The 27,657-nt window shown below is 41.9% G+C and overlaps 2 protein-coding genes across 4 annotated transcripts in view; both read right to left on the bottom strand.

The window, feature by feature from the left end:
• Asb14 (ankyrin repeat and SOCS box containing 14) overlaps positions 1-3,935 on the bottom strand; it is a 23,289-nt gene extending 19,354 nt beyond the window's left edge. Inside the window, exons 1-2 of one of the 3 annotated variants that reach the window (XM_005348689.3) lie at positions 3,769-3,935; positions 883-937 (exon numbers count right to left, since the gene is read on the bottom strand). In XM_005348689.3, coding sequence (XP_005348746.1) covers positions 883-937; positions 3,769-3,890 — 177 coding nt within the window. In that variant the 5' untranslated portion in view covers positions 3,891-3,935. Of the gene's footprint in view, positions 1-882; positions 938-3,768 lie in introns of those variants that run through there. The other 2 variants (XM_026779725.1, XM_026779724.1) reach the window with 2 other exon arrangements.
• A 6,693-nt stretch (positions 3,936-10,628) lies between these two features.
• Positions 10,629-27,657, bottom strand: part of Dnah12 (dynein axonemal heavy chain 12) — a 164,246-nt gene continuing 147,217 nt past the window's right edge. The window contains exons 67-75 of the mRNA XM_013346907.2: positions 26,775-26,912; positions 24,149-24,382; positions 23,048-23,236; positions 21,516-21,619; positions 17,907-18,111; positions 15,667-15,804; positions 14,760-14,851; positions 12,910-12,977; positions 10,629-10,884 (exon numbers count right to left, since the gene is read on the bottom strand). Of these exons, the coding sequence (XP_013202361.1) occupies positions 10,694-10,884; positions 12,910-12,977; positions 14,760-14,851; positions 15,667-15,804; positions 17,907-18,111; positions 21,516-21,619; positions 23,048-23,236; positions 24,149-24,382; positions 26,775-26,912 (1,359 nt within the window). The 3' untranslated portion in view covers positions 10,629-10,693. The remainder of the gene's footprint in view (positions 10,885-12,909; positions 12,978-14,759; positions 14,852-15,666; positions 15,805-17,906; positions 18,112-21,515; positions 21,620-23,047; positions 23,237-24,148; positions 24,383-26,774; positions 26,913-27,657) is intronic.

Genomic DNA, 27,657 nt, shown 5'->3' on the forward strand with positions numbered 1-27,657 from the left:
AGAGAGAGAGACAGAGAGAGAGAGACAGAGAGAGAGAGAGACAGAGAGAGAGAGAGACAGAGAGAGAGAGACAGAGAGAGAGAGACAGAGAGAGAGAGACAGAGAGAGAGAGAGACAGAGAGAGAGGAGAAAGCTGGCTCTCTGAAAAAAGCACAGGGGATTATTTGGAAAAAGCATGTGTGGCAGAAAAGGGGTTGGGGGGCTGCCTGAAGGCAGAACCAGCCAGTCCAGGGCTGGTGAGTCCTGTGACTTTTGGAGCCCAAATTTTTCTGGAGTTTGTGTGGCAGTTGGAGACTTTCAGAGAGGCTACAACAGGAAAAATCCAAACTTTCTCAGAGGCTCTGAGAAAAATAGAATAGAAAGCCTAGCCAGGTGGGGCAGGAGCCCCAAGTGCAGCTCTGGTCTGTACTGCTGGCTTTTTTGTGAATTCATACCCCAAATGTTGGGCACTAAATATAGCATGACTAATAAAAGCCCACAGACAGATATTGGGGTTCAACTTGAAGATCAGAAAAGCAAAAGCAGTCAAGCCGCTGGAAAGTTCTTACCTCTTTGATATCTTCAGACTGAAAGAGAAATGAGTTCCTGTCTCATCCTGCCTTATATTCCTCTCTAGTGCTGGGATTGAAGGTCTGCACCACCACCATCCAGCCTCTGTGGCTAACTACTGTGGCTGCTGGGATTAAAGGTTATGCCACCACTGCCTGGCCTGCATGGCTGACTAGTGTGGCTGCTTTGCACTGACCTTCAGGCAAGCCTTATTTTTTATAACACAAATAATATGCCACCATAAGGCAGTTTCCAGACGTTTGGAGCATGGAAGGAATGCTGCCACCACTGCAGCTTAGCACACATTGAAGGAGGATAGGAAGAGTACTTAACTGTCTCTATCGCTTCAGCTACCTTCTTATGATCAGCACTCGAAATGCAATGGGACCTGCACAGAAAAATACCTAGTTAGAAATCTAATGTTTCTGATGGAAGCCCAAAGGAAAAGGCAAAAGCTTTTACTCAGGGCTGAATTCCCATACGAGGCAACCATGAAACCTAGCAGACCACTTGCCATGAGGGTGGGCATGCAGCCTAGTGTTAGAACTGCTTCTCTAGCATGCACAACATCTCAGTGCACACGCCCACGCATGCACACACATGTGCTTGTGCATGAGTGCAAGGGCTGGGGCAGAGAGAGAGATCCCATTTGTAGAATGTAGTATGTTTCCCAATACATTATAGGGAAACTGCCTCTCCAGCTCTGTCATTAAACATAACTTCTTGGAGGCAAGGAAAAGGGTCGACTTGGGAGCCTAGACTGCAGTATATGCCCTCAGTAAGTGTTGCTGAATTGACTCAAATCTGTCTGAGACTGAAATATCATCATACCACATAAAAAAATTGATACTCTATGATTTAGAAAAAATTGTTAGAAAGTACATAATCAGGGTGTGGATTCCCCATAGGCATAATTCTTTCTCTGGAAACAGTAACAGTTTAAATCCCCCTTTTATGAAAATACCTAAACATCAAAGCATTATATATGAATTTTTAAAATTTGAGACAGGATCTCACTGCATAGCCCAGGGGTGCTTCAGATCCCTGCCTTGTTTCTGACTCTGCAGGAGTTGTAGGCATGCACCACTGTGCCTGGAATCAATACGTGCATCCTAGATTCCTTTCTCAGATTACTCAAGGAGTCCAGGTTGGATAGAATGAAATTTCTTTGACCCTTTGTCCTGTTCACAATGTGGTCAGTTGCTTTCCTTTAACATTTAAAACTGTGCTTACGGGTTGAGTGCTGTGTTAGTTTCTTCCTGTAAGAAAAGACTGCACTGCCGGGCGGTGGTGGCGCACGCCTTTAATCCCAGCACTCGGGAGGCAGAGGCAGGCGGATCTCTGTGAGTTCGAGACCAGCCTGGTCTACAGAGCTAGTTCCAGGACAGGCACCAAAAGCTACAGAGAAACCCTGTCTCGAAAAAAATCAAAAAAAAAAAAAAAAAAAAAGACTGCACTGTTACTGACTTTAAACAGCATAAATCCATTCCTTTGTAATTCTTTGATTCTGGACTCTGGACAGATCTGGCTTCTCCTGAAGGTTCTAGTAAGGTTCTGCTTTCTTGTCTTCTACAGCCTTTAGAGCCATCATGTGGTTTTTGGTCTGTGGACCCATTCCTTCTTCCTCCAGGTCCTTGATTGGGTGCAGCCCTCCCTTCCATGGCACCTTTAGGTTCTTTCCTTTTCCTGCCTCCACCCTTTACCTAGGGTCCTTGTGATTACACTGGGCCTGCCCAGGTCACCTACACTAGGTGGTTAGCATGCTTAATCCCGTTTAACTTTACTGCAGTTTATTATGTAAGGTTTGCACATTCAGGGTCTAGGAATTAGGGAGTAAGCACTTTCAAGTGGGCCACTACTCCACAAAGCACAAGAGTGTTCTTGTTTTCTTTTGCGTGTGTGGTCCGCCTGTTTACATGTTCACATGTGTATTTATGTGCAAGAAGAGAAGAGGCCATCATCTGGTCCTTTCTCCATTGCTTTTCTACCACGTCTCTCACCTGGCGCTCATCCTTTCAGCCAGAGGGGCTATTGGCTGGCCAATGTGCTCTAGGTACCGACATGTCTCTGCCTTCCCTGAGCACGTTACGGATGTGCACCACCATGTCCTGTATTGATGTGGGTGCTGGGTATCTGAACTTAGGACCTCATGTTTGTGCAGCAAATACTGTACCCATCCCCCACTCTAGATTTTTAACACCAACAAAAACCAGGCCCAATCTGGGTATACAAGTTTTGAGGTTTAATAATAAAATTTATGTTATGACTATAATTTCAATTTCCATGAAACATTTCCTTACTTAGTCAAAATCTCTTATACTTTTAGACTAAAAGTATTCATTCAAAATCAATTGCTTGGTTATGGATTTAATACCATAATCATAAGACTGATATGACAAGACAACCTAATGGTCTGTATCCCATTTTTAAAATTGGATTATGTGATCTTTTGTGTTCAGTTTCTTGAGTTCTTTGTATATTTTGTAGATCAGACGTATGTCTGATGTGAGGTTAGTGAAGATCTTTTCCCATTCTGTAGGCTGTCATTTTGTCTTGTTAGGAGCACTCGCTGTTCTTCTAGAGGTTCTGAGTTCAATTTCTCGCACCCACGTGGTGACTTGCAACGGCCTATAATAAGATCTGGGTGCCCTCTTCTGGTGTGCAGGCTGTGGGATAATGTTTTTGTACACTGTAAAGATTTGTCACTTGTATTGGTTTAATGAAATGCTGTGAAATGCTGATTGGCTAGTAACCAGGCAGGAAGTATAGGTGGGATAACCAGACTAGGAAAATTCTGGGAAGAGGAAAGATGCAGTTGTCATCCAGAAGCAGAGGAAGCAAGATAAGAATGCCTTATTTAGAAAAGGTACCAAACCACATGGCTAAACTTAGATAAGAATTATAGGTTAATTTAAGTTATAAGAGCTAGTTAGTAATAAGCCCAAGCAATAGGCCAAACAGTTTATAATTAATATAAGCCTTTGTGTGTTTATTTGGGACTGAATAGCTGGAACTGGGTGGGACAGAAACTTCTATCTATATGTGCAGGCATACATTCAGGCAGAATACTATATATTTAATAAATAAATCAATCTTTAAAAAGGACAACTCCCTGTATTCTAACTTTTCTTTCCATTTTGCCATAGTAACGTTAAGGTCATGACTAGTCTCAACTCTTGGATACTTTTTGACACTCATTGCCGAGGAGGCAGACATTACCTCTTTTCTTCTGATGTGTGCTGAGTTACTCCTTGCTTGTAAATATCCAGCAAACTCTGCTGAATGATGATCTGGGTGTCAAAGTCAGCATCTGTGTCCTCATCACTGTTGGAGTTATCCATGTTGGACTCAGAGAGGTTCACTTTCGACTCAGAATGAATTAAAATACTTTTCTAGTTGGGAAAAGACTTCCAACTGCTTAAAAATAGGAATGACACCTAGAAAACTAGAAAGTTGATAGGGTTGATAAATGAAGGAAATGCACATTTTGAAAACAAATATTCATTAAAAATTTTCCCATGAAATTAAAAATTTTCTGGACTGCCCATAGATTCAATATAAATTAGAAGTTTCTGGCTGGGTGGTGGTGGTGCACGCCTTTATCCCAGCATTCAGGAGGCAGAAGCAGGAGGGATCTCTGTGAGTTCAAGGCCAGCCTGGTCTACAAGAGCTAGTTCCAGGACAGGCTCCAAAAGCTACAGAGAAACCCTGTTTTAAAAAATCCAAAAAAAAAAAAAAAAGTTCTTGTAAATAGACATTTTTTGTTTGTTTGTTTTTCGAGACAGGATTTCTCAGTGTAACAGCCCCAGTTGTCCTGGAACTTACTCTGTAGACTAGGCTGGCCTCCACCTCATAGAGATCACCCTACCTCTGCCTCCCAAGTGCTGGGATTAAAGGCATGTGCCACCATTGCCTGGCATAAATAGACATTTATTTAAAACTTATTCAAGAAAATCTTCCCTTCATAAGAGACTTAGGTCATAAGTCACTGCCAACTATACACCAGACATTAATATCTAAAATATATAAACAACTACAAAACCTCAAATGATCTAGATAATAAGAGGGCTAATGAACTGTAGAGATAGTTCTCAAATGAAACCAGTAAACTAGATGCTATAGTACCAGAAGGTGCTCGGCAGGTTTCTGGAGGAGAGAAGACATCAAGAGCCTTCCCCAGCACTGGATCCCACATACCACAATAACAGCATGCTCAGGAATTTTGTTTTCCTGTAGTGTGAGAACTAACCACTTACTGATCGGTCATGATGCCTGCTCCACAGGAGGGATTTCATGCTTGGTACGGTCATCCTGATCATGCTGCTTGAGGAGACCACAGGCCAGTGGAGGGAGCCTACTATGGCTGTTTTCCTAAATAGATACACTATCAAAAACTGCTTTCTATGGTTTATAACCATAAATTTATGCTGCTCTAATCCTTGCTGGAGAAGCTCCTGTTTACGATGAGTGGTAATATAGAGACCCACGCATGGGTTCAGTGTGGGTGTCAGTAACTGTCAGTGCTCAGCCATGGGTGACTCACATATATCCACACCCCTATCTCAAGGCACACCGAGGAAGAAGGAGCAGAAAGGATATAAGAACTGGCAGATGGGGAGGAGAGCTACAAATGATGTTCAGACAAGATACAGCTGTGGCACACAACTCACAGCAGCTGTGGTTATAGCACAGCACCTATGTAAAATGAAATCTGTCTAATGCTAGCATGGATGCAGGAGAGGCCCTGCGAGGCCCTGCATCTCGCTGAGGAACCATTGACACTTGATAGCTGTTGAGCGAGGGAAGGTTACTCTCTTTCAGGAAGTGGCTTCTGGTAGGTTGCTCATGCTCCAGGGGATGCCCCACACCCGTGTACAGAAATGGGAAGCACTGATTGGACTCAGGGGGCTTTGATAGCACTGAACCAGAGAGCATGAGGACGGGATAAGAGAGGGAAGGGCTAGGAGGAGCTGAAGAGAAGTAGTAGTGGACGGGCGGTTAAGATGGCTTGTATTAATGCATGAAAATTTCAAAGCATAAATAAAGATACTATTTAGTAAACAAAAACCAACCAAAAGAAAATGCCCAGTAAATATCTAAAGCGGTATTCAACATCAACCTACTTAGCCATTAGGAAAATACAAATTAAAACTGTTTTGGAGATGGCTCAGTTCGTACACAAACATGAAGACCTAAGTTTGCACCCCAGCACCCATGGGAAAGAAGGGTGTAGCAGCACAGACTTCTAAGACCGACACTGAGGGGACAGGGTTACACATAAGTAGATTCCTGGAACTTCCTAGTCAGCCAGTTTAGACAATTGGTGAGCACAGGGTTTAGTGAAAGGCCTGGTATTAAAAAATAAGGTGGAGCAGATCTCTGCAGTCTCCAAAACAACACAGGCTGTTGCCACGACCCTTCTTTGCTCACAATAACTGATAGTTCAGTGCTATCAAAAGCCCCGAGTCCAATCAGTGCTGCCCATTTCTGTACATGGGTGTGGGGTAATCCCTAGAGCATGAGAAACCTACCAGAAGCCACTTCCTGAAAGAGAGTTGGTGTGGGATAACTGTCTATATTCTGTCAATTATGTTTTAAATAAATGCTGATTGGCCAGTAGCCAGGCAGGAAGCATAGGTAGGACAACCAGACGTATTGTAGAGGTGGGTCAATGAGAACAGGAGAATTCTGGGAAGGAGGAAGCCCATTTCTCCCCAGTCCTGTCCCAATCACAGAAGAAGGAAAATGTGATTACTCCACTGAAAAAGGTACCGAGTCATGTGGCTAACATAGATAAGAATAATGGATTAATATATGTTATAAGGGTTAATAAGAAGCCTGAGCTAATGGGCCAATCAGTTTATCATTAATATAGACCTCTATGTGATTTCTTTGGGAGCTAATGACTGTGGGAACCAGGCAGGTCAGAAACCCAGACAACAGAGAGTGAGCTTCCCTCGCTCAGCAGCTATCAAGTGTCAATGGTTCCTCAGTGAGATGCAGGGCCTCGCAAGGCCTCTCCTGCATCCATGCTAGCATTAAACTGGCTTCATTTTACATAGGTGCTGTGCTATAACCACAGGTGCTGTGCATTGATATGTGCAACAGCTGTATTATGCCTGAAAGTCATTTGTAGCTCTCCTCCCCATCTGCTGAAGACTCTAAAAACTTTGACGCAGGAAAAAAAAGATCAATCTCAAACCAACCAGTAATACTCATCCCTGATGGCTAGCTTTCAGTGACACTCAAGACTTCACGTAGCCACGGTTACCTGCAGACCTGCACAAGATCAGACTCTTTAAATTCTGGCGTAGATGGAGCAGATGACCTCTGACCCCTTCCCTATTGGCACAACCATTGTCAGTTGCTATCTCTTAGGTGACTGAAAATCATTTCTAAAAAGGGTGTGACTACTGACAGGGTTTCTATGCTCAGTGGGATGGCCCCACATCCACCCACACACATATGAACTTAGTGGGTTATAAAAGGAAAAAACCCACAAAAGGACAAGAAGCTGGGAGGATGACATGTTGGGGGACAATATATGATCGTATTTCATTGTATGCACCCACAAAAATGTCGAGAATAAAAGAAAAATTGAAGAGGAGTGGAGAGCAATAGAGAAGTACACCCCACACCGCCCTGCCTCTCTGCCACACACACTACAGGACAGTATCAAGGGACCAGAAGAAGATATGGTTTTAAAGGAGGGGGAAGGGGACCAAAGGAGAGCGATGAAAACATATGATATGGAAGTCAAAAGGGGACTGTATGGGCAAGGAAGGGGCTGGGCAAGAGAGGCAGGGAGGGCAAAACCAAGGGAAAGGAAGGAGGAAAGTATAACGTGTGTCTGAAGATGTCGCAACAAAACCCATTTACATGCTAACTTCAAAATTCAAAGCAAAAAAGGTAAGACAACAAAAACAAACAAAACTATTTGTAAATAAATAATTAACTGAAAGAGTTGTTTTTTTTAAGCCCAGGCCATTTTTGCAATATTGAAATTGACTTATTTTAGACAGAACATGTCTAAATGATTCTAGCACCCAGAAGAAGATCTTCCGGATACACAGAGCATGCCGTGCCAATACTACTTTACGTGGTTAAGTGAAAGTGAGCGCACCATGGGAGTAAACAATCACAGCATAGGAAGAGCAGCAGCGGGAACAAGCCAGCGTATCTCCATGGTTTGAAAAGAACACTGCCATTTTAGTATACAACAGGCTCTAAAGACTAACTTTACCTTTTGTTTATCCTCGAGGATGGCTCTGGCTCCCATGTGGCAGGTGCATCTGAAGCTCCACTCCCCTCTGGCGAGCATTATAAATAGCTTTACTATAAATACTTGATCATAAGACAGTCTGGCATGTTCTTCTTGTTTTTCACATGTGGGTTTGTGCTGCCTGGAAACATGACCTCTTTTCTTCACTGCTAGATTCATCACATTTAAAAGATTTCATCCAACTTGGCAGATATAAAGTATTTTCAGGGGGTTGACCATGAAAAGAAATCATTTTGCCACTGGAGAGCAGAATTTCTCACTTAAGAGGAGGCGGCAGTTTTGCTTGGATGGCATTATCAGAGGTGACGTGACTCCTGATCCTAGTAGCACTGGCCTGCACCCCTAGTTGCTGGGAAGGCTAAGGCAGGAAGATTCCAGGCCCAATGCCTGTTTGGGCCACAGAGTGAGTTCACAGCTAGCCCAGGCATCTTAGTGGCACCCTGTCTCAAAGTAGAAAGAAAAAACGTGGGCTGGAGCTAAAACTCAGTGCAGAGGACTTGCTCACACACACAAGACCTCTGGTTAAATCCCCATCACCAGCAAAGAATTACTGCTCCACAGAGTCACTGTAGCCTTAAGCACCCTTGGGACCCCAAGAAAGGGATGACATTACAGAAGTTATTTTTAAATTTGTGTGTGTGTGTTCAGGTATTGCACACACAGTGTACATGTGTTCAGACAGAGATCAACCTAGAGGTATTACTCCTCAGAAACCATCCACCTCTTTATAAAATTTTTATTTTATGTGCATATGTGTGTACCTGCATGTGTGTATGTGTCCCTCTGTGTGTAGGTACCCTTGGAGGCCAGAAGAGGGTGTTGGATCCCCTAGACCTGGAGTTGCAGGTAGTTTTGAGCCACCTGATGTGGGGGCTGAGAACCGAGCCCAGTTCCTCTGCAGGAGCAGCAAACACTCTCAACCACTGGGCCATCTTTCCAGCTACCTTCTTGTCTTTGAGACAATCTCTTTTGACTGAGAACCTAGGGTTTGCTAACTAGGCAGGCTGGACAGTGAGTTCCAGGGATCTGCCTGTCTCCATGTTCTCAGTCCTGGAATTACAAAGTGCATGCCACTACGTTCAGCTTCTCTTTTTTTTTTTCCTTTGAAGGTAAACATTTTATTTTTGAGGAACTTGTTACTGCACACTTCAGAGAGAGCTATGTAAGAAAGCAAATTCTCCGTCATCCTAGGAATAAATAGGGCATAAAATTTCATCTTAAATCACCAGCATCCAAAATGAACAACAAAGGAAAAAGAGCATTTACTATATATTTCATATTTCTTTGGTTGGGGTGATCCCCATGTGGTATTTATATTTCTTCTTTTAATTCATATTACCCAAACAGTAAAAAAAAAGGAAAAAAATTATAAAGCTAGTGGTTGCTGAAACTGGGGAGGCTCTCCTGTGCCTGTGCAGGTTCCTGGGCTGCAGCTTGATGGACACTTGCTGGCTTATTCCCTTTGTAGGTGTTGGCTTTTTAAGAACTTGAAATTTTCAAAAATGATGCGTATGTGTGTTCATCTATGTCTGGGTGTCTGCACATGAGTGCAGTGCCTAAACAAGCAAGAGGAGGGTGCTGGATCCCCTGGGGCCACCTGACTTGGGTGCTGGGAACTGACCTCAGCTTGTCTGCAGGAGCGCTGTAATATTTTAACTGCTGAGTCTTCTCTCCAGCTACCACATCAAGATTTTGTACTTGGGTTCTGGCCACGGAACTCAGGTTCTCATGCCTGAATGGCAATCACAACTGATGTGGGAGTGATTTCTTATTAATAAAGAAACTGCCTAGGCCCCTTGATAGGCCAACTCTTAAGTGGGTGGAGTAAACAGAACAGGATGCTGGGAGAAAGAAGCTGAGTCAGTGACTCGCCATGGTTCTCCCACTCCAGGCAGATGCAGGTTAAGATCATTCCTGGTAAGCCAGCTCGTGAGCTACATGGATATTAAAAATGGGCTAGTCCAGGTGTGAGAGTTAGCCGAGAAAAGGCTAGGGCCAAGCGGTGTTTAAAAGAATACAGTTTCCGTGTAATTATTTCGGGGCATAAGCTAAGCTAGCCATGTGGGCGGCCAGGTGCCGGGGACGCAGCCCCGCCGCTCTTATTTCAACACACAACTGAGTGATCTCCCCAGACCCACAACAAAATGCAATTTTGATTAAATTCTTGTTTTGTTGAAATATTTATAAATCCACAGTGTATATTAATATAATCAATGCACACTAAGTAATAAGAATATCAAGTATTAAAAGTAACAAAGGGGAGAGAGAGTCAGCAGGATGGCTTGGAGGGTAAAGGTGCTTGGTATGCAAGCCCGATAACCTGAATTCTATTCTCTAGATCCCAAGGCAGAAGCAGATTCTAACCCCCCACAGTTATTCTCTGATCCTCACACAGGCACTGTGGTAACCATGCCCCTCCCAACTCTCGCTCACTTGCTCGCTCTCCACATTACACTGAATAGACTAAAGTCCAATTCTAGTAATAAAACAGAACAAAAAATTTAAAAAAGGGAACACTTGCTATTTCCAATGAAAAATGAAATGCCAAGAAGGGCAATGTTGCTGTAGCCATGGAAACCAGCACTGATCACTGGCCAGCTTTACCATTCCACCTTCGTTTCCTTGTTAGTCACAAGAGTACTTTGAGATGTTGAAATAATTTCTTAATAATACATATTATGGCCTTTGCCTTAATATTTTCTTCACTGTGCTTTTAAGTATTTAAAATGCTCGTGCATAATGTTGTCAGGTAGCTGGGAAGAAAAGACCCATTCAAGGAAGGACGCCGCCACGGTTCAGTTTAAGAATGTTTTTATAAGTGAAGATTAAAAAGTTATCAGATGTTTTCTAAATTTGTTCAGCTTAGTTATCCAGCTGGCAGAGCATCGCCACACCACGCTTGATCCAGTGTTGGACAGGCAGGTCCGTTTTTAGCAGCATTGCAATGACAAAGTTGGTGGAATGTCCTGTAGTGGAAAGAGTTCCTTTTCGTTCACTTGTCTTGTAGAGGGGACAGATATAAGCATTTGACTTCACAATCTTAGATTTTTCATCTTGAAAAAGAAAAAAAAAAGAGAGATTTCCATTGAAGAAAGAGGAAACAGCGATTGTTTCTAAAAGAACAACTATTTACTTTGTAGTAGAATGGCCAAGATCTTGAGTATGATATTGGAACGATGGAGATGTTTTAACGGTATATCAAGGCAAGCGCTTTCATACGCTTCATGAGTCTGGGTCTAGACATCAAGAGTTGATTATGAAGTTTTGCTCTTATGGGACTGGAGAGAAGGCTTAGTAGTTAAGAGCACTGGCTGCTGTTCCAGAGGACCCAGTTCAGTTCTCAGCACCTACATCTGGCAGCTCACAACCTTTTGTAACTCTAGATATAGGATGTCTAATGTCCTTTTCTGACTCCTACAGGCACCTGCACACACATAGCATATACAGACAAACAAATTAATAATTAAACTCTTTCAAGTAATTACATGTATACATGTGTATATCTTTGTGTGGGTATGAGAGTATGTGAACCTGAATTCAACTCTCCAGAGTCCAGAGAGGTCACTGGATCCCCTGGAAATGGAGTTACAGGTACTTGTGAACCATCCAACATGGGTGCTGGGAAGGCAACATGGGTCCTCTGGAAGAGAAGCAAGTGTCCTTAATGCTGAGCTATCTCTTCAGCCCCATAAACATAAATCTTACAGAATAGTTTTGATCTCTGGGAAGGCATGAAAAATCTCTGGAGGATATGGGATGGAGGAGAAAGAGGACAAGATGGGGAAGAAGTCCTTTATATATAATTATATATAAAGTCAATTATAGTGTGTGTGATGGAGGAGATTTGGGGGAAACTGCCTAGAACTCTAGTAGAACTCCTTAGAACTGCACTTGACATTTGGAATGAGAAATGAAGCAAATGCCAAGAAGGAAGGCATCCCTGAAGGTGTGAGGCTGGCTTTAGCTGCCAGCCTGCCTTAACATGCCAATTAGAAGAAGCTGAATTTCCTGCTTGCTTATAGCAGGTTACTAAATAGATAAAATATACCAACTTCTGCAAACTCAAAAAATAATTGATGTACAATTCTTAGAAGGGTTTTTCTAAATGAAAGCCACGCTAGTCATAGTTGAATCACATTAATAGGGAAGATATTCGATAGGTTGGGTGGAGATTGCAGGTAATTTGTGAATATGTTCATCCACTGTATTTAAGACTAAGAAATTGGGGCTAGGGGTGTAACTCACCGTTAGAACACTTGTCTAATAAGTGTGAGGCCCTAGGTTTGATCAGAAGCACTTCAAAAGAGTGAAACTAAAAACAATTTTTTTAAAAAAAAATTAGAAAAATGAATGAGTCTCATTGTTATTGTTTAGTTTACTTTTAGAAAAAAATGATGATGGTAGAAAGAGCAAGTGCATCCTCTAAGGGGTAAAGTTGACCTCGATCCCATCTCCTGGTTGGCTCCAAGGCCTATGGGTCTCTTACAGCCAGAAAATGCTGGGCATTCGCACAGTCTGCATCAAGCTCTTTGTACTATGCACACTTAGCAAAGGCACTCAGCCAAAGTGTGGGAAGGGGAAAAAGGGCTGTCACACCGTGAGATTTGTCCCAGAAGTGTGAGGATGGAATAAACAAAATTGTATCTTAAGAAGATGGTTATTTTCGAATTTATATACTCTCTCTCTCTGTGTGGTTGTATGTGTGTCATGTGTGAGCTGGTTGGTGCCTGATGAGGCCAGAACAGAGTGTCAAATCACCAGGAGCTGGAGTTACCACCAGATCCCCTGGGGCTATAGTAACCAGATGGCAGATGTGGGGGCTGGGAACTGAACTTATGTCCTCTGGAAGAACAGCAAGTGCTCTTTATTGCTGAGCCATCTCTCCAGCCCTTAAACCTCTATCTTATATAGTCTAATAGCATAAAGAAGCAGAGCAATGGTCCCAAGACATTTACAGCACAGACATTCCATCTTGTATAAATCACAAATGAATTAAAACCTAAAAGGTTTCAGCAAAAAGTTATTCAAGGAAATAATTATTCTCTGTAAAACTCTAACATATTCTGTTACATATTTACTTGGTTTTATCCATATGATGGGCATCAGGTCAAACAAAAGTTTGGGATGTTGTTCAGCAAGCAATCCACTGCAAAGAGAAATTGATGGATATTATTAGTTATTTCTGAATTTTGCTATTAGAACGAAACTGCAATTTGGACACTGGCCTTCAATATGAGAGAGGACCAAAGATATTTCAAACATTAGATTTATATACAAAGAGAGGACGAGTGGAAAGGGGGGGGGGAAGGGAGGAGGATGAGGCAGTGGCAAGCTGAGAAACACTGAAGACTGTGGAAAGGCGAAGTATGAAGCGGCGAGCAAACAGCAGCGCCTGCCAGTTTTTAAGAATTGCTCCTGAGGCAGACCCTGTGCTAGCACACTGCACCCTCACAATGATCATGTCCATTCCCACTCCACAGACAGAGGCTCAAAGACTAGACAATCCTCCAGTTCCCAACAGGGTCAAGATCCAAGCGTGAGCTGGGCGTGGTGACACAGCCCTGCAAGTTCAGCACCACTAAGTCAGGAGCACTACTGAGCCCAAGGTCACTCCTGGACACAGAGGGAGACTCTGATAAACAAGACAAAACAAATATAAAATAAATTAAAGTTAAAAAAATAGGTCTGCCTCTCTAGAGAATCTGTTTTCTTCTAGTATGCCACATTTCTTGGGCAGGGGGAAAGGAAGGAAGGAAAATTAAATGATTTAAGAAGGCAAAAGAAAATGGCAATAAACTGATGAGGGGTGAAAGCAGCCATGGTGGCGCACAGCGGCAGGACTGTACTTGAGAGGATGAGGCAGGGGGATAAGGAATTCAAGGCCAGCCTGGACTACAGTTGTGTGGGGAATATAACTCAGTAGTTTACAGGGGATTATTAAAGTTAAGAGATTGTTGTGAGTCTCAGAGGAGACTGTGATAGACCATGGGGCCTTCTGCAGTTGGACTGAATGCATATTGCATTATGATAGGGTTACAAGCCCACAGAGGCTATGTAGTAGCTGGGCCTCTTCATTAAGTCTGTGTTGAAATTATCTCTGTAGCATTAGTGTATTGCTTCTTCTTCAGTGATTTTCCTACCTCATTTTCCACAGATTAGGGAGCAGAGTCCAATCCTATCTTTGAACAATAGAACGTGCAGGTAAATGAATTGTTAAGAACCAGGGCTCAAAGGGAAATGTTCTGCCTTTTCTTCACACCTTTACTTATTTTAAGCTGGGAAAAGCTTAATAGTTTCCTCTGTGTTTCAAAGAACAAAGCTGGGAATCTCTGTCTATACACATAAAGAGACACACACACACAATATACTCATTCATACACACACAGACACACACACACATACACATACCCAAATGTATACATACATATTGACACACAGACACAAAGACACACAGACAGACACACACACATACTTATACATGCATATTCACAGAGACACACACATATATACACACTTATACACATAGACACACACACTTATACATAGATATTCACACACAGACACACAATCAAATGTAAGCAGATTTCCAATCTGAATGGGAGCCTTATTAAACTGTCAGTTGTTTCAAATTGACTCAGCCCTACACATTACAAGATGGAAGGGAGCGGTTATCAAATAGAAGCAGGGAAATCATTTCCGCTAACTTTTGTACTAATGAGACCACTAAAATATTAGCTAAAATTGTTAGGAGCTAAAAATAATCGCCCATCAACTGTCCCAGCCTGAATAATGACTTGCCTTGTGTAAGAATTCTGATGACAGGCTACTTCTCAGAGAAGAGATCCTTTGGTTTGGAAAAAGACAGGAGACCCCCATCATATCTATGATTAATCTATGGAGGTAAAGGGTTTGCACTTAAAGTACTAACCTGCTCCCATCCCAGCGTGCGCCATCAAGATATAACCCGTGAATGTAAACGCCATCTTCTGGCGCAGTGTCAGAGTCATGGGAAGGGATCACCTGAGAAGAGACCCACACTGTCAGTGTTCTTCAGCACACGCCTTCATCTCACGGGAAGAGCTGTGGCTCAGCAGTCAGGCATAGCAAGAAAAACACCTGTATACTATCTAAAAATATACAATATTATATAGTTGCTCTGTGTGTGTGTGTGTGTGTATGTGTGTGCGCACGCGCATGTGCACACATGAGTGCAGGTGTATGATGTGAATGAGTGTGTTATTCTTCCGGAGCCATTTCCCTTGCTTTGTTGGCCAGTGAGTCCTAGGTATCTGCCTGTCCACCTCCCTAGCACTGGGGTTACAAAATGCATGTCATCTGGCCAGAGATTTTCTTCTCTTTTTTTTCAAAGACAGGGATTCTCTGTGTAGCCCTAGCTGTTCTGGAACTTGTTTTGTAGACCAGGCTGTCCTCAAACTCACAGAGATCCACCTGCCTCTGCCTCCCAAGTGCTGGGATTACAGGTGTGTGCTACCACTGTCTGGCCTGGCCAGCAGTTTTACATGGGTTCTAGGGGTAGAATTCAGGTCCCCAAGCTTGTGTGGTAAGCATTTTACTAACTGAGCTATCTACTCAGCCTTGTATAGTTATTGCGAAGCATTTTATCACATTAATTTTTGTTAACATAAAAACAATACTGGGTTATTTGTACTAGATATTGACATTACAAAAGTTCTAAATATAGTAAGCCAAGAATTACATACTTTACAAAACATAAAGAATAGAAAAATAATTTGGTTATATTGGACCTTAGTATATAAATTTTGCAAATTCTTCTTTCTTAAACATATGACTGATTTAATATCATACTGTTGTACCTCAAATTCGTAGCCTAGTAGATCAATCGGGATGGTATATTTTCTGGCATAATTCTGCATAGCTCCAGTTAAAAAAGCTTGGGTGAAAAAGAAACCAGAGATCCAAAACACATTGGGTTTTCCCAAGTTGTACCATTCCTATAAAGGAAACAAGATACGTTATGTCTGTTTTCACAAAAGTACCACTGCATAGACAATCCCTGACTCAGATTTCACCTGTCTCCCCAACATCAATTGCTCCCCCTCCCCTCTTTTTTCTTTCTATTTATTCTTCTTGGAAATTAAAAAATGGCTTTAGCATTAATTTGATTAAATTTAACTTGAAAAAGTCAAATGTGAAAAGGCCAACTGTAATTGTGGGTATTCATTATATTGTTGAGTACAATGAAGAGCCACCACCTTTAGAAATGTCAGCCCTTAACTAACAGTATAACTCGCTAGAGCTGGCACCTTTCCAGATCTCGAGCCCTGACAATCCCCTTGTTTGCATGGGCACTGCCTATTCCGGATCAGGGATTCGCAATCTTCTTTCTGCTCCAGTGTGCACGGTCCTCTTGCTCCTGTCCTCCCAGTGTCTGAATCATGTCGTTGAAACACATCAGACTTGTAGAGGTGTTTTGTTTGTAATCTAACAAATAAACCTTACCTGAAGATCAGAGTGCAGAGTTAAGCCATTAGTCAGCCTTAGAGGCCAGGCAGGGGTGGAACACAGCTTTAATCCCAGCACTTGGGAGACAGAGGCAGAATCTCTGTGAGTTCAAGGCCACCTGGGCTACACAAGATTGAATCTGTCTGAAAGAGAAACAGAGTTCACACAAAGGTGGTCACAACACTTGGGATCTCGCGTCTTTAATCCCAGCACTAGGGAGGCGGAGATAGGAGTGATATGGCTGGGCGGAGAGAGGAATATAAGGAGGAAGGAGACAGGAGCTCAAGGTAGTCTGAGGATTGGAGGAGACGGATGCAGTCTGAGAATTTGTAGAGACTGGATCACGCTTTTGGTCTGAGCACTGGTAGAGGTAAGAACTCTCTAGGGGTTGGCTTCTCTGTTTCTCTGATGTTTCAGCATGAACCCCTCCGGACTTTTATTATGAATACCAATTAGGTTTCGTGCTACACTGACCACGCATAGTTTGGAGCAGATTTATCACCTTGCATAATTCTTCAGTAGTCCACCAAAGTAAAACCAAACCTCCTAGTGTCCGACTCAAGATCCTTCTCGACCTGGAGCCAGGGTGTATTTTCAAGTGCGCCTTTACTTTTAGGGCGTCTTCACTCTTAGCCGGACTGCAAGGTGTTTCTGTCTGTGCTGAGTGAGCGCTTGTTTTCCTTTCTGCTTCTGAGAAGGTTTTATTGCCCTTCTTCCACTCTGCCTGCATGCCCAGCTCGAGCCTTTCTGGGGACAGACTTCTACAGAGTTCTCGAGGGGGGCATGTGAATAACGTCTGGCCAATCACACGCCCAGTCATGGTGGCCAGAGACACAACGTAAGCCAAAGATGCAGAAACACTGGCTGAAGCTCTTGCTACAAGTTCTACCCTGCTCTCAAAGTACCCCTACAATTTTCCTCACACTCTACCTTCCTGTAAAAGTAAACTCTCAGACAAGAAAGCAGAGGATTGAGGAAGAAACCAGTTTCTTGTCTTTTACTTTCCTGAGCTCTGAACATCTTTTGTACATGTATGTGCAGGTGCGGCCTGGGAAGGGAGAGTCAAAGAACTTCTCCCATTTTTTCCTTTTGAGATAAGGTAGGAAAAAAGCTCTGATTTTTAAGATGAAGGATAAATGTCGATAAGTCTGAGCCTTGAGCTTTTTGTGACTTCTGAGTGTTAGAATCACAGGACAACATTAAACAGTCGTGTTTGGGAATCTCAAACTTCAAACTTTCATAAATATAAATGTCACTTGAGTTTGACTAAAGTAAAATTTCCATTTTCTACTCAGTACTTCAAAACATGCATTTTATATATTCATACATTTTGGTCAGATAAACCAGGAAACTACTAATTGTATTCCAGTCAACCTAGGGACCTTAAAATGACTCATATCTCCCTATTCAACAATGACAACTATATATTGTGCTATGTGCTAATTTCTGACAATACTTGAATGAATATTTTTATTTGAATAATACATATTTTAAGCATAAAATTATCTATTATGCACCCACCATTTATCAATCTCTCTCTCTCTCTCTCTTTCTCTCTCTCTCTTTCTTTCTCTCTCTCTCAATATTTTACCTTTAAAAAATTCAGCCGGGCTAGGAAATCTGTAATGTAACTTCCAAGGGGCTTCAGACTTGGGTAAGACCTTTCCGCCCATATTTCTGGAACCTTCCCAATAAGCAAGCTGCTTGAAAGGGCTTCCAAGGCAGAGTCCATTACAACCACACCTTTGATCGCCTTCTTAAGGTCCTGCAGAGTGTTACGTATCGTTCTGATCAAGCTGCAGTGAAAGAAACTGTGTCATCCACATACACTTGGCAGTAAATACCCTCATGTCATTGGCCAGGAAAGACAGCTGGAAGCAGTCATAGTCCTATGGGAGTGCTTCCTGAAGCATGGCTGTGCCCACTTGCTAGGTAGTGTGTGAGGTAGCTGCAGGTGCCATTTGAATGAACATTTTTCATTTTAGCCATCAGTTACTTTTTCTTTTTTGAGACAGGGTCTTATTATGTAGCTCTGGATGACCCAGAATTAGCTCTGTAGACCAGACTGGCCTTAAACTCCCAGAGATCCCCCTGCCTCTGCTTCCTCAGTGCTGGATTAAAGGTGTACACCACCACAAGTGGCATACTATTTTGAAATAGAGAATAAACCAGTAGCATATCAATTTATTATTATTTGATATTGACATCAAATATTATCAAATACTTCTCTGGCTATTATTGCTGAGGACCTAGATAACTTTAAAAATTATATGCTGATAAATATAATTGTGTATTTATGGAATAAAGGTGCTATTATAATTTTTAATATAATTGGAAAATCATGCTAACTTCATTATTTTAAATATTTCATATTTTATGTCATAGAACATTGGATATTTATACTTTTATGATATTAAAATGTATTGTACAAAATTATTATCTGTATTATGCATGTTGTGTGACTGTTCTGACAAACCAAGCTCTTTCCTTCTGTCTAGCTGAGACTTTGTACACCTTTACTGCCGTCTCTCAGCTCTCCCATCTCCCAGGCTGTGATAACTACAGTTGCACCCTTTGTCATAGAAGATTACTTGTGCACAAACACAAGAAGATGCAGTACTTGTCTTTCTAGGTCTGGCTCATTTCACTTAGCAAATGTTCTTTGGTCCCATCCCTGCTGTCCCGAATGCCACAATGCCTTCCTCTGGAGGGGTAGATCCTGTTCACCGTATGGTGGGACACGTTCCCTTTATATTTTCATGGGTACATGTTATTTGGTAACATTGTTATTGTGAGCAGCAGTGTAGTAAACTTAGGAATACAGACATCTTTTCAACATATTGATTGAAAATCTTTGGTAAATACTCAAAAATGATACTTCTGGGTCATATGATATTTTTGTTGAGGCCCCTCCGTGCTCACATAATGGATACACCAGTTTATTTTCTACTGGCTATTTTCATGGGCGTGAGGGATGGCTCTTAGGACAGTGTTAGACTGTCTTCTAATACCTAGCCTCTGGAGATCTGTGTTAGAATGTCTGTTCCACTCTCTTGCCCACTGATTAATCAGAATATTTGTTTTATTTCTGGAATCTGTGGGAATTCCTTACATAATTTATAAACCTCTCACCCCATGATTGCTTCCTTAGATACAGAGAATCTCTGTATTTTGAGGTAATTCATTTGTCTGTCTTTGCCTTTGAGGGTAAGATCTTAATGAAAAAAAATCGCTATCCAGACTGAAGCTCTCAGCTTCCTCCATGCTTCCTCTTACCAGTGTTATAGTCGCAGGCCTGTGTGTTTGGTGACGGAACTCAGCACCCTGCATGTCAGGCATGCAGTCTGTTGGTGAAACACATGCCCCCAACACTTTCAGGGCTTGTGTTTAATCTTTATCTATTTGGAGTTAGTTTTAAATGTGGTATGATACAAAGTCTGATTTTATTCTTTTGCCCTAACACATGCATTTGCCCAGCACCACTTATGCTGAGACTGTAGCTCCTCTGCCGTGTCACTGGCACGGCTGTCATCGATCAATTGACTACAAATGTGTGTCTTCTGTTTCCTGGGCTCTCTATTCTGTCCCAGTGGTTAAAGCTGTTTCAGTTATACCATTTGATAGTATTCTTTGAGTTTAGGTCGTGTGATGCTCCGGCTTTGTTCCTTTTGCTTATAACTGCATTAGATATTTGAGATACTTTCTGATTCTTTATGAATTATACGAACTCTAAATTTTTTTCCTACAGCTATGACACAGGACATTTGAACTTTTATAAGGATTTCTTTTGATTTACGGACCATTTTGGTGAATACTATTATATATATGTATATATATACATGTTTATATGTATTTATATACACACACATGTATATATAATCACAGTATTTGTATAAGAAATACTGAATTATGGTTGGAGATGTGACTCAGTTGTAGTACATCTTCTTAGCATATGAGGCCCTAGGTTTCAGTCTTTAGTACCACAAAATAAAGAGGCAAGCAAATAAACAAACTACACCCCTCAAAAATCCAGAGTTAAATAGAACAACATGATATTTTAATATAATTTACTTTAATATATCAACAAGACCAGAAAACAAAACAAACATAAATATTACAGAAAACTCATATCAAAACAAATTTTCTCTTTCTTGATCTACTATTTTTTTTTTTATAACTAAGAGTCTTTTTTATTTATTATGTATACAATATTCTGTCTGTATGCCTGAAGGCCAGAAGAGGGCGCCAGACCTCTTTACAGATGGTTGTGAGCCACCATGTGGTTGCTGGGAATTGAACTCAGGACCTTTGGAAAAGCAGGCAATGCGCTTAACCACTGAGCCATCTCTCCAGCCCCTTGATCTACTATTGAATTACAAAAAGTTCATAAAAGTCAGAGCAAATAATTTGTTTATCATGGAATACCTAGCCAGCTTCAGTAAGAAAAGGGAGTCAGACATAGCGATGCACTCCTATAATTCCTCAGCATCTGCAGAAGTGGAGGCTGCAGGTTTAGTGGTTCAAGGCCAGCTTGAGTTACGTAGCAAGTTGGAGGCCAGCTTAGGCTATACTTTGTCTCAAAGCCAACCAACACATAAACAAGGGCAAGTCTGAGGTTACTGATGGCTAACCTGGGCTACAGAACTTAAACATAAAGAGAGGAAGCACATGGTAGCAGCAGAAACTGGGAGAAAGGGCATGGAGACCTAATCCAGGCTCATTCTGTCTTTAATTTAAATTTTAAAATTCTGTGTATGTTTAGGTATTGGTGTACGGCTATGAGCAAATAAGAGCAGTTGCCAGAGGAGGCCAAAGGAGACCATGGAGCTGGAGTTCCAGGAGGTTGTGAGCTGCCTGCTCAGGCTTCCAGGAACTGAATTCAGGTCCACTGGAAAAGCAGTGAGTGCTCATAGCCATAGAGTCGTTTCTCCAGCCCCATCTTTACTTTGTGAAGAGAACAGTAATGTAACAGATGAGAAGTTATTTGATTGATGACTATTTCTATTCAATAAGAGTAGATCTCCTTTTTATCATCATTTTTACATTATAAAAGATTCTCTCCTGGGGCAAAAGGCCATGCTACTTAAAAAAAAAATAAAATTGGATGTTTGGATAATGTCTTAAGATTTTTAATTCAGTACCAGTCAACCACATGTCCAGCTTTGGCGGTTGCCCCCTGAGGTCCCAGGGATGTACTTACTTGTTGAAGCGCTCCATCTCCTGCACTAGCACGGTGTTCATGCTCTCTTCATACCTCACAGGGTAGCGCTGCAGCGCCGCTTCAATGTCAAAGTCGTTAGGGAGCTGCGAGAACAGACGTTGAAAACCACGAGTTATTCTCAGAAGAGACAATAAGTTTCATTTGACTACAAGATCAATAACAGTTAACAAATAGGCAATCATTATTTTCAATAACAGTTAACAAATAGGTAATCATTATTTTCACTTTACAGATTGGACATTATAGTTCTGAAAATCGATGTAGTTTCTTTTTGCAAATTGAGTCTTGCTTTCCATGGATAACATGTGTTTACAATTTCATAACTGTTTTATGTTCATGTATAATAAAGCATCACTCTCCGATCAAATAGTTAATCTCGTAATGCAGAAATGTTCCAGAGTGTAGGGAGAGAGAGAGCCACTTAGAATGTGATTCCTGTGCAAAATTCACAGACGCTGAGGTGAGGATGTGGGAGGTCTTCGGAATGCTGGAAGTCCTCACTCCTGAAGTGCTCAGGGAGTTTCCCAATTAGGGAATGCTTGAACTGAGAGTTAAGCTGCCCTCTCTGTCTCAAGAATCTAAGTGGCATCACTCCAGTGACCCTTGACTCAGCGCTCCTCCAAATACACCTCAAATCTTCTTCCAGGTCCCTCCTAGGAATCGTATTGGAGATAGCATTCACGAAGCCAACAGTCTTTCCCCGCAGAGGTGAACTATAGAAGCAGGTTTGAAGGGCAAAATCAGCAGTTTGGTGGCCAGGATTGTTGGCCTCTATTATGGTGGCCTAGAGTGCCACTTCCCTCCCTGCTGTAATGACCAGAGCCAGGATTATGTGGGAATCCTGTAGTGGAATAGGGGCCGGATTCTGCCATGTCAGGGGGCCTGTCACCGAAGTCTGTGCATCTTTACAGTAGTTACACTGGGAAGAGAACTAAAAAATTGCTGTTGAGGATCGCAATCTGTTTGAATTTTCCTTAGTCACTGGACAAGGTTGGTAGCAGAGTACCACTCCACTTCAGCTAGCATCAGTGTGCTGGGCTATCCGCTGGGCTATCCCATGGAAAGGGAATTGATAGCTGCAGGCTGAGCACTGATATCATCAGTGCGCTGGGCTATCCCATGGGAAGGGAATTGATAGCTGTAGGCTGAGCACTGACACCCACTCCTAAGGCACAGATAAAACACCATGTTCACCTTGAACCAGCAAGTTCAGAACATTCCATTTTTTAAAAAAGTCTTTTACACTTTTTATTTAGAAATAAAAAAAAAACTGTGCACATTAGCTCACCCACAACTATAGTTACTAAGAAGTTGGCTACGCAGGAGGCATTTTACAAACTACTTCATGTTAACGTTCTCCTTACTGTCCTCAAACCTTTCACAGCTGAAGCTACTCTTCACCTAGCAGACTTGAAACTGTTGCTAACAGTCAGAGTCCAACTTCATGGAGTTTCCAGTGCAGTTGAAATTTCTACCGCAGCAGAAGCAGCGCATTTTAAACTAAGTATTACCTGCTCCAGGATGTCTTCAGTGATTTCTAACAGGATCTGGTCAGTACTTCCCGAGGAGCCTGTCTGTTTGGAGCCTCCCTGGGTGAGGAGCAAGGACTCAAACAGGAGTTTGGTTTGTTGAAGATCTTTGGAGATGTCAACATTTTCATGTAATCCGAATATCTCAGGTTCTTGAGTAAATGGGAGTTTCTATTGGAAAACAGATTAAGCATGCATCATATGTTCACTGGCAATCAGGATATGCCACTCCCAAACACACCACCTTTGCATAATCATTATTTTGAGCTAAAGGCCCAAGATAGGCCCTAATCTGCCTAACTGCGAGGTGTTTGTGTTGTGCCAAGAAGAGGAGAGTTCTTACTAGATGTACTGGGGTGAACCTGCAGATTTCACTTAGATAACTGTATCTTCCATTAGCTTCCCTCATGTGTTTCTTAAGCACTTTCTCACAATTTATTGCCCTTTAAGGCCCAAGGCTTTTCCTCTGTGTTATCACTGTATTTAAATGGCCTTATAAACCCCAAAGTAAATTGCTTCTTCTGGTTTTCAGTCCTTTCACCAAAGCTCCTGTATACATGAAATATTAACACGAGCACAAATGATAAGCTATTTCTTTTGTGAGCTGTGAGTACCACAAGGGCAGAGGAAAGTGTGTTTTTTTCCTTTCCTACTACAAAGCATTAATTCATAAGGCAGATGTGCAAACAACAAGGAGTTAAGAATCAACTCAACATCAAGTACTCCGAGCTTCAGATTTTCTGATGTCTAGAATTACCTGGACAAAATGAGTCTGAAAGTTCATTAGAATCTTGCTTGTCTAAACTTGTTTATTAGAGGGTATAACTCATCATTCAATTAAAACACACACACACACTTTTTCTCTCTCACACAAACTTTCTCTGACACGCGCGCTCGTGCACATTCTCTCTCTCACACACAGACACACACTTTCTCCCCCTTTTCTCCTCTCTCTCTCTCTCTCTCTCTCTCTCTCTCTCTCTCTCTCTCTCTCTCTCTCTCTCTCTCTCTCTCTCTCTCTCTCTCACACACACACACACACACACACACTCATTTGTCTTACCCTCATTTCAGACCATTTACCTTAATGAATTCAATGTAGTCCTCGTAAGTGCCTTTGGGAGGAGCAAAATAGTTCCCGCTCGGAGAAAACCTGTAGTGAGGGTTCTCAATGATCTGCGGGTTGTAGAAGTCGGCCAGCATGGTTAGCAGGAGGCGTCTGTCCCAGTCGTCCGTGACTCTTCCTCCGTAGTTGCACTCTCCAGTCAGGTAAGTGATAGCTTCGAATGGGATCGTGTCATATTCATTTATAAACAGCTGAGGCAAAGACGGAAGCAAAAAACAACTTTAAATTCTTTTACTTCATTTTAAAATGGTATTCTCTTTTCTCTCTCTGCCTATGTAGAAAGGGGGTGGAAAGAATTACTACCATAGTGCTACTGAATGTTTGGTGGTCACTATCTTATTTTAAGTTACTTTGTGTCCGTTCTTCGTTTTTTTTTTTTCTGTTATAAACATACTGATATTTATTTACTCTTACTCTATAGTCCAAGTGGGCCTCAGACTCACGCCAATATACCCGCCTCCGCCTCCGCCTCCCAAGTGCTGGAACGACAAGGGTGAGCCACCATGCCTGACTCAAATGTTGACTGGTGTGTCTGTATTTCAAGGGTGTGACTATGGAGCCCAGATCAGGATACTGAGTGTCCTTCTCTACCTCTTTGCTTTACTGCCTTGAGACATGGTTTCAGTGAACTGGAAGTTTGCTTTCTTTTGGCTCGGCTAATTGGCCAGTAAGCTCTGGGGCTTAGCATGTCTCGGACTCCCAATGCTTGGGGTTTGGGTGCTGGTGACTCTAAGTCAGAGGCTCAGACAGATCAAGTGCTCTTTCCCAGTGGGTCATCCTCCCGCCCTCAGAATGCCATTTTCTTGGAAAAAAATTAAAAATCATGTGTGATCATGTGCACGTGTGTGTATGTATGTAGTATGAGCTCATGGGAGTATAGGTGCCCCCAAAGCCAGATTGACATTGGATCCCCTGAAGCTGAAGTTACAGGTGGCTGTGAACTCCCCAGCATGGGTGCAGGAACTGAACTTGGGTCCTCCGCAAGAGTAGCCTGTGCTCTTAACCACGGAACCATCTCTCCAGTCTTCATGATGCTTTTTTAAATGAGAAAAATATTTAATTGAAATAAGTGACATGGAAATTGCTAAAGCTTTTAAAAATGAATGCTAATAAGCCTTTTTGGTATGAACTGGGGTCCATTTTTATCTGTGAGGGAACTCAGCAATGCCTGGAGATCAGTAAATCATAATTGTGGTGAGTGTGAGGTGCTATTGGCACTTCTTGGGTAGAGGTATGGGATGCTCTTCACGCACAGGATAGCTGCCCATAGTTCCAGAGGCCAACAAGGCCAATGCTGAGACCCTGTGCCTGTTTTAGGGCACCTTTCACGATGAGATAAAAACAAAGTAATTTTAAGTCTTAGTGCTGGATCCTTGTTCACATGGTGACATTGTTTCAATACAGAAGTTTCCTTATCATAGCAATAATAGTAAAGCTATGGTTCGCATGGCTTTCTCCTTGTCTTATACATCTGCCATTAAACCTGCAAATCAGGAAACAGGAAAATGTGAAGAGATGAGAAGACTTAAGTTTATTTCTTCCGCTTCTAGAGCCTATGCTTTGCCCAGCATACAGATGTAGTGTGCACGCTGCAATGATATGTTACTCGCGGAGACAGTTTTGTCTGTCTCTGTATTACAGAAGAAACGGTGCATGGTTGGGAAAATATTTTTTAAGTTTTCCAGAACCAAAATAAGGGCTCAGTCTTTTTTGAGACTTTCATGTTTTCAAGAGGAAGAGAATTGCCAAGAGATGTGAGAGGGACTGAGGAAGAGGAAATGAATGGTGTGCTGGGTGGAAAGTTTCCCTCCTTCTCTTTGGGGGAGGGTACATGTATGTTAAACTGGGTCCCCAAATTGGAGGAGACCCTAGGGAACTGAATGTTAAATTTGTAGCGTAGGCAGGAAATGGAGACAACTCTCTCCCTGCTGTTTAATCACTTAGCTGCCAGTTTCTGCTGCGGCCTTGGAGAGAGGAACCCTGCCGCTGTGACCAGGTGAGGATGGCCCCCCCTAGCTGTGAAAGACGGAGCTAGCTGATGTCTATGAATCTCTGGGAAGGCTGAGGTCATGAGAGGCCACCTGAGGCCCGGCAGACATCGACTTCTCAGTTGCTTATAGGTTGTTTGGCAAATGTTTGAAGCAAAATATTCTCCTTATCTACTACTAGTTTCAAAACCAATGCTCAAATCAAAGTCATTTAACATTTAATTCATAAGCACCCATTTTAGCAGCTATAAGGATTTTCAAATGAAAGACTTATTTGTGTTTAAGGTTTCTGATTCATTATTTTTAAAAGACTTGATAAGATACTAATAATTTATTTTAATTATTTTTCTCCTTCAGTGCTGGGGTCCAAGCTTGGGCCTCGTGTATACTGGGCAAGTACCTACAACTCAGCTACATCTCCAACCAAGCATCAATAATTTCTATAAAAACAATAATTGAGAATGACAACAATCTTAGAGATTTACCCACAAATCTGTAATTTTTATTATAAAGCCTGGCATAACTACCATTAAATGTGGCCTAGGGACTATTAAACAGTACTCCTTCACAAATGCTCATTCTGTTCTCATTTTACCTGCAGTTGCCGGATACTGATGCGTAAGTCTGACTCGTTAAATCCATATGGAATATTCCAACCCAGAGGACCAAATTTCTTTCTCTCTTGAACAAGGGCATGAAAAAAGCAAACTCCGAAAAGCAACTTCTCCCACGCCTTTAATGCGAAAATTGCACAAAAGAAAAATCTGATTAGATTTTCATCAGTAAAAGTAGAAAAGCAGACGCTCTTTCGTTACAGAGTTCTGTGATCAGATGCCAGTGCCAACTTTGATTTTAAAAAGGCATGTATATACTTTCTACAAAAGCATTCATGTTGTGCTTAGCTCAAATATTCAAAGCTAAGCAAACCATGATATTAAATGTTACTAAAATACAAATTATCACTATTTTATTAAAGTGTTGGTTAATGATACCTGCCATTCATAGCTCTCTTTAATCTCAGCACTCAGTATTATCTTGTAGATTTGTGGGCATGTGCTTGAGACTATAATTGCAAAAGAATGACTAAAGAAGAGAATATGAATAAATCCAATATATAATTCTCAACTTTATCACTTTTCATTTGGAGAACACCCCTCCGTGATGTCTTCTGGTGTCTAATATGAATGCTCACCTATCTCTTTAGTTTCTCAAAGTAGATTGCAAGTATACTGACGGCATGTATTTCAAATTAGAACACCTCAAACATAGCTCTAAGTCAGTCCTTCCTGTGATAAAGTGGTATAAATTGTTTCCGTCCCTCCTTCCCTTCCTATTTGTTTTGAAATCTTGTTCTGCTGCCCGGGCTAGTCTCCTGGGCTCAAGCAATCTTCCTGCCCAAGAGTCTGGAGTGGTTAGGACTAAGTTACACTGGAGTGGCTAGGACTAAGTCACACTTCTCAGTTTCTTTATTATTTTTT

Source organism: Microtus ochrogaster, chromosome 6 (genome assembly GCF_000317375.1).
Source record: "Microtus ochrogaster isolate Prairie Vole_2 chromosome 6, MicOch1.0, whole genome shotgun sequence".
Classification (NCBI taxonomy): Eukaryota; Metazoa; Chordata; class Mammalia; order Rodentia; family Cricetidae; genus Microtus; species Microtus ochrogaster.